At 47.0% G+C, this 7,071-nt stretch overlaps 1 protein-coding gene across 1 annotated transcript in view; it reads right to left on the reverse strand.

The window, feature by feature from the left end:
• Window positions 1-3,108, reverse strand: part of IQCE (IQ motif containing E) — a 39,204-nt gene extending 36,096 nt beyond the window's left edge. The window contains exons 1-2 of the mRNA XM_018555468.1: window positions 3,017-3,108; window positions 1,826-1,876 (exon numbers count right to left, since the gene is read on the reverse strand). Coding sequence (XP_018410970.1) covers window positions 1,826-1,876; window positions 3,017-3,070 — 105 coding nt within the window. The 5' untranslated portion in view covers window positions 3,071-3,108. The remainder of the gene's footprint in view (window positions 1-1,825; window positions 1,877-3,016) is intronic.
• Window positions 3,109-7,071: the final 3,963 nt, after the last annotated feature.

Here is a 7,071-nt window from a genome sequence, read left to right on the forward strand (position 1 = left end):
CCCCCCCATTGTATATTAACACAATAGCTCTTTTCTATAATAGACACTGTAGCTGTGATTAGTAAATGGCAAAGCAGAGGGAGGGGAATGAGGGACAATACTGAAACTGGTATCTGTCATAGACACCGTTCTGATGCGGTGGGGAACCTGTAGAATGGCTCCCAATGTACTTTCCGGGAGAAGCTGAATGGAGCTCACAAACAGCTATAAAAGAAAGAAAACGTTTACTGAATCTAGTTAAACAGCTTTTTTAGAAAAGGGTTTACAAACTGTGAAAATCAAGATGTCCAGAGTTAGGCTTTAATATATACAAGGATAATGTGCAACTTTGCAAATATTATCTTTTTACCTCCCAGATGCACTGCACTTATGTAATCACTGAGATCACAAATTACTAGAAGCTGGCAGACTCTGCACTAGCTTAGCTTAGCATCTGACCAAGAATGAGAAGTAAAGGGCATCAGAAATCCCTTTATATGTGTAGATTGTCTATACTGCACATGTTTTATATTCTTATTTAGCTGGGAAGCTCAAGTCCACGTTTCACATTTAAAGCTGGCCATACACTATGTTTTTTTAAGTTGCATCATCGACGCTAAACAGTCAGTGGGTGTGCCGCTGTCAGCAAATGAGAGCCATGGCTGCAGCCAATTGACTGCAGTCACTGTTTATATACAAATTCTTTGGTGCAGCTCCTTCCACAAAAGTTGATCAAAGCTAGCATGATAATGCTAATAGAAGCATTTACAGGACACAATAAGTAATTAAAGCAGTAACTAACCACTCTGCATCCTGATGAGATTTGTTTGGTCCCTGGCTTTCTGGAAAAGAAAGGGAGCCCAGAGACCGTAAGAGAAGGGTGTGTGGGAGGGGAACACTACCAGGGTCTGTAGAAGTAACTGGATGGCTTCAAGGCCACAAGTAAGGTACGGGGCAGAGCCAGCTGTAAATTGTAAAAAGCTTAGTATTGCTATTGCTTGTTTACACCTCTCACTGCACTAACATAGAAGATAAGGTGGTGGCAGTACAAGGGTTAAAGTGAATGCGCCGCAGTTTTGTAAATAGTTTGATTGTCAGGACTAAAAGAATTACATTTTTATTCATGATTTTTTACTTAGTGACATTAAACCCTCAGATTTTTTAACATAAAACAATACAGTAATGTGTGCCTTACTGTAATCCATGGTTGTTTCCCTTCTCTTTGCTGCTCTTCCTTTTAAATCCTCATGTCTTCTCATGCTGGGCAGAACTTCTGTTTTGCAGCAGACTGCCTTGTCTCTGAAATGGATACATGGTGTCTGTGTGTAGGTTCACAACCTGAGCCAGCACTACAGGAAGAGGCACTCAGCTGCAAAGGGAAGTTCTCCCTCAGCATGAGAACACATGAGGATTTAAAAGGAAGAGCAGCAAAGAGAAGGGAAACAACCATGGATTACAGTAAGGTACACATTACAGTATTGGTTTATGTTAAAAAAATCTGAGGGATGAATGTCACTTTAAGTAAATAAGAAGCATTATGAAATTCTGTATTATGCTTTTCAGCTAGCAGGTGGAGCTTGAGGTTCCTTTTCACACGTTTTTCTGCCTTTCTATACTAGAACTCGAATATAACCCGTACAGAGCTCAGTAGCTCAAGCTGAAATGCGTACACACACAACTGCAACAAGTCAGAGCAGTGTTTTCTCCCCTTCTCTCTCGCTCTCTCTCTGTCTCAACGCCTAGGGTATCAGTGGGAGACAATTTGTTTCCCTATAGTGCTCTGAAAATTATTTTTAATGCATTAAAATTGACCCCTAAACCATTACATCTTCTCTTTAATTCATACCTTTTCTGTGTCTGATTCATAGGTGATAGCAGAAACTCCATCATCATGGAACTAGAAAAAAAGAAAACACGTTGTGGGCTTTCCTTTCTGAGCATTCGGTCTCTATTATAATTCTTTCAAACAAAAATATAAGTGACCACATCAAAGTCTTTTATTCATGGAAAATGATAATACTTGACAGGTCAAGCCAAAGTAAACACATGATGTCATTGAACGGGCAAGCAGCAATTGTATTCACTACATTTTAAAGGATTATGTGATAATATGACTGTGATTCATCACATTGTATATACAAAGACAATAATGTCCTATAATCCTTGAGTAAAGGAGCAAGATGTCCTTGTAAACTGCCATGGTGGGTAGAGAACACAATTCTCACTGGCATGTTGCGACACTTTAAAGGGAACCTGACATACAGAAAATTAAATGAGCGCTATCTGAAAGTTCCTATTACTAGGCTTCCCCTGGCTTTATTATTTACTGAGTAACAGACCTAGAAAAAAAAAATGCATTAAGAGAAGCAATGAGCACGACCTGTACAATTGTTCTGGGTATAAGGTTCAGAGTATATGAAAACTACAGGATTAATAGGATAGTGGACCAAATAGTGCTTTCAAGAAGAGCTCAGCAATGGCAGTCCCCTTACTTCTCTTAGGAATGGTTCATCTTAATGACAGTCTTGGATACCGGTCCTGCCATGTTCATACATGAGCTGCCCCATATAATACAGCAGTGTGGTTGCTGTCCAAACATTTTTGCTCATGACAATTTCTCTTTAAGAAAAACAATTAAAGCTGCGTTTTAATATTCAAATAAAAATGCAGCCCATGGAATCTACTAATGTTTCTACATGGAAGATCAGTATCAGAGACTCACGTTTCACATAGGTGTAACAGGTGAACAGTCCAAGAGTAACCCAGACCACAAAAAAAAAATCCACAATCTATCAGTGAACTTAAAATACAACCCAGGATGTGCTGCCTCCAGCAGTTATATGGCAATGCATTTGCATTGATGTGTATTGTTTGTTAGAACTAGTGTTTGAGATGCTGCCATCTTGTGGTTACAGACAGGCATTGGTTTGGGCTCCAAAAGATTATGTGCCTACGGGATTCATGAAGTAAATCAGCTTTGTCCATCTGCAAACAATATCAAGAGATTGTAAACCAACAGAGGTTCCATGCAGCTTACCGTATCTTCCAGCTCTTCAAACTCTGTTCCATTTTCACTGGATATCCAAGACATTGCTTGATGGAGTCCACCAGCAACTGGAAGTACAATTGCAATACCTCATCCAAATACTGAAAGCCTAAAATGATTACAAGATACTGGCATTATTAAAGTGTAATAGTTGTTTAAGGATACAAGCACATACATAAAGTTCTGAGAATGCTAACTGCACTGTCATGAAAGCTATTCGACTTCATAAACGAAATACGCCTTTTTAATAGGAATAGGAATACAGATCTGGAAAATCAGTTATTTCTTTGGTTCTTGGTTGATGCACCACAATGTGCTGCAGACTGATTTGAAGCCCTAAACGTATTTCTTAATTAGACCAAAAGGAAGAATCTATATTTTAGCTAGAAACTCAAAACATGTATGGTGTGACCTCATTGGGCATTCTAAACAACAACTTACACACGGAGGGTAAACTATGAAGATTATAACTTTTAAATAAACCTGTTGCACACTATGAACATTCGGTTAAAGGTGGCATTAGATAGGCTGAATATTACCCTGGCTTCTTGCATATCTTTAGAACGCCAGTGGTGAGATCACTATAGAGCCCTCCATTGGTCCTGGCCCTATTCCACCCAACTTAGAGCCTCATTCATCTTTCCAAAAGAGAAATGTTCCTGGGTGTCCACTCACCTCCTACTAAACCAGAAGTGTTCCTGGGTGTCCACACCCCTCCTTCTAAACCAGAAATGTTCCTGGGTACCCACTCACCTCCTACTAAACCAGAAGTGTTCCTGGGTGTCCACACCCCTCCTTCTAAACCAGAAGCGTTCCTGGGTACCCACTCACCTCCTACTAAACCAGAAGAGTTTGCGGATGCCCACACCCCTCCTACTAAACCAGAAGTGTTCCTGGGTGCCCACATGCCTCCTACTAAACCAGAAGTGCTCCTGGGTGTCCACATGCCTCCTACAAAACCAGAAGTGTTCCTGGGTGTCCACACCCCTCCTACTAAACCAGAAATGTTCCTGGGTGTCCACACTACTCCTTCTAAACCAGAAGTGTTCGCGGATGCCCACACCCCTCCTACTAAACCAGAAGTGTTCCTGGGTGCCCACTCACCTCCTACTAAACCAGAAGTGTCCCTGGGTATCCACACCCCTCCTACTAAACCAGATGTGTTCCTGGGTGCCCACTCACCTCCTACTAAACCAGACGTGTTCCTGGGTGTCCACATGCCTCCTACTAACCCAGAAGTGTTCCTGGGTGTCCACTCACCTCCTACTAAACCAGAAGTGTTTCTGGGTGTCCACACACCTCCTACTAAACCAGAACTTCGGTGTTCCTGGGTGTCCACACTCCTCCTACTAAACCAGAACTTCGATGTTCCTGGGTGTCCACACTCATCCTACTAAACCAGAAGTGCTCCTGGGTGTCCTCACGCCTCCTATTAAACCAGAAGTGCTCCTGGGTGTCTGCACCCCAAAAAGTCCAGTGGGGTCCCTTACTAAGTACTATGGCCAACGTGGAAATCAGAAAACTTAAGTAGAGTTTATACTATTGAAGTCTCTAACAGCCCCCCAAAAATGTGACTTAACTTCGCGGCATCTGCCAAATAAAATAACAGTTGTGGGTGGAATGACATTTTAAATTGTACTTGTAAAGTGAAAACTATGCATGCTACCTCTGCTGTCTTTTTGTTGTTGTTGTTTTTAAGGTGCAGCCTCCAGGGTTGTTATCTCCATCCTGTGGACTCTATGGTGGCCAACTTGGACCAAGCATATAGTCAATCAAAGCTGAAAAAACTCCCATCCTGCATGGTTGTTCCAATACACTGGCTCATTCAACTTTTACCGCCGGCGAGAGCCAGCCCTTCGGACTTCATTACGCTGAAGGGCTTCCAGATCATGTGATCATTGTGATTGGCTGTCATTTAATCAGGAGCGCATCCGACTGACTCCCAATCTTCACTGTGTGATCAGGAGCTGTCGGTGACAGCGTGGTTACTGTTCTGGGAAGGCGTGATTGAACACACTTCCAGCACAGAACATGTCGGCCATATGTATATGTGTTGCCACATAAATGTGTACGGCTGGCAAGTAGGGGTTAGGAGATAAAAAAAAGAGACCTGGAGAACCCTTGCAGCAATGAGTATTCCTAATACCTCTGCAATGTAAAGCATCACACATCATCAAATATCTAGGAGCATCATGTAAACTCATTATTTATATCCGACACTGCACATCTTGTCAGGTGGAAAACTACAAAACATGTGCTGCATTCTCCAGAGACTAAACCCTGAGGGAGAAGGTTTCTGCCATCTGTGTAGTTGGGTGTGGCAATCCTTCCTGTCACAAATATATATAGTATAGATTAGGGATGCACCGAAATTTCAGCCGAAAATGGTAGGATGGGCAAAATGCCGATAGTGCGAAAATGTGGTTCATCCCCAGCTTCTCTCCTCCCCGCTGGGCTCTGGCTGCAAGCTTAGGTCTGTGTCCCCTCCAATCCCCACTGCTCTCCCCTGCATGTGTCGGCAGAGGCAGCGGGGATCAGAGGGGACACAGAGCCGATCCTGCTGCCGCTGTCCAGCGGGGAGGAGAGACCTGTCAGGAGGCCAAGCAAGGCAGTAAGGGGCGGAGAGACTTGTCAGGAGGCCGATCAAGGCAGGGAGGGGAGGAGAGACCTGTCAGGAGGCCGAGCAAGGCAGTGAGGGGAGGAGAGACTTGTCAGGAGGCCGATCAAGGCAGGGAGGGGAGGAGAGACCTGTCAGGAGGCCGAGCAAGGCAGTGAGGGGAGGAGAGACAGTGAGGGGAGGAGAGACAGTGAGGGGAGGAGAGACCTGTCAGGAGGCCGAGCAAGGCAGTGAGGGGAGGAGAGACAGTGAGGGGAGGAGAGACAGTGAGGGGAGGAGAGACCTGTCAGGAGGCCAAGCAAGGCAGTGAGGGGAGGAGAGACCTGTCAGGAGGCCGAACAAGGCAGTGAGGGGAGGAGAGACCTGTCAGGAGGCCGAGCAAGGCAGTGAGGGGAGGAGAGAACTGTCAGGAGGCCGAGCAAGGCAGTGAGGGGAGGAGAGACCTGTCAGGAGGCCGAGCAAGGCAGTGAGGGGAGGAGAGACCTGTCAGAAGGCCGAACAGGGCAGTGAGGGGAGGAGAGACCTGTCAGGAGGCCGAGCAAGGCAGTGAGGGGAGGAGAGACCTGTCAGAAGGCCGAACAAGGCAGTGAGGGGAGGAGAGACCTGTCAGGAGGCCGAGCAAGGCAGTGAGGGGAGGAGAGACCTGTCAGGAGGCCGAGCAAGGCAGTGAGGGGAGGAGAGACCTGTCAGGAGGCCGAGCAAGGCAGTGAGGGGAGGAGAGACCTGTCAGGAGGCCGAGCAAGGCAGTGAGGGGAGGAGAGACCTGTCAGGAGGCCGAGCAAGGCAGTGAGGGGAGGAGAGACCTGTCAGGAGGCCGAGCAAGGCAGTGAGGGGAGGAGAGACCTGTCAGGAGGCCGAACAAGGCAGTGAGGGGAGGAGAGACCTGTCAGGAGTCCGAGCAAGGCAGTGAGGGGAGGAGAGACCTGTCAGGAGGCCGAGCAAGGCAGTGAGGGGAGGAGAGACCTGTCAGAAGGCCGAACAGGGCAGTGAGGGGAGGAGAGACCTGTCAGGAGGCCGAGCAAGGCAGGGAGGGGAGGAGAGACCCGTCAGGAGGCCGGGCGAGGCAGTGAGGGGAGGAGAGACCTGTCAGGAGACCGAGCGGGGCAGTGCGGGGAGGACAGACCTGTCAGGAGGCCGAGCAAGGCAGTGAGGGGAGGAGAGACCTGTCAGGAGGCCGAGCAAGGCAGTGAGGGGAAGAGAGACCTGTCAGGAGGCCGAGCGAGGCAGTGAGGGGAGGAGAGACCTGTCAGGAGGCTGGACAAGGCAGTGAGGGGAGGAGAGACCTGTCAGGAGGCCGAGCAAGGCAGTGAGGGGAGGAGAGACCTGTCAGGAGGCCGAACAAGGCAGTGAGGGGAGGAGAGACCTGTCAGGAGGCCGTGCAAGGCAGTGAGGGGAGGAGAGACCTGTCAGGAGGCAGAAAGTAATCACA

The sequence above is a fragment of the Nanorana parkeri genome, unplaced genomic scaffold (assembly GCF_000935625.1).
Source record: "Nanorana parkeri isolate BGI_ZX_2015 unplaced genomic scaffold, ASM93562v1 scaffold197, whole genome shotgun sequence".
Lineage (NCBI taxonomy): Eukaryota > Metazoa > Chordata > Amphibia > Anura > Dicroglossidae > Nanorana > Nanorana parkeri.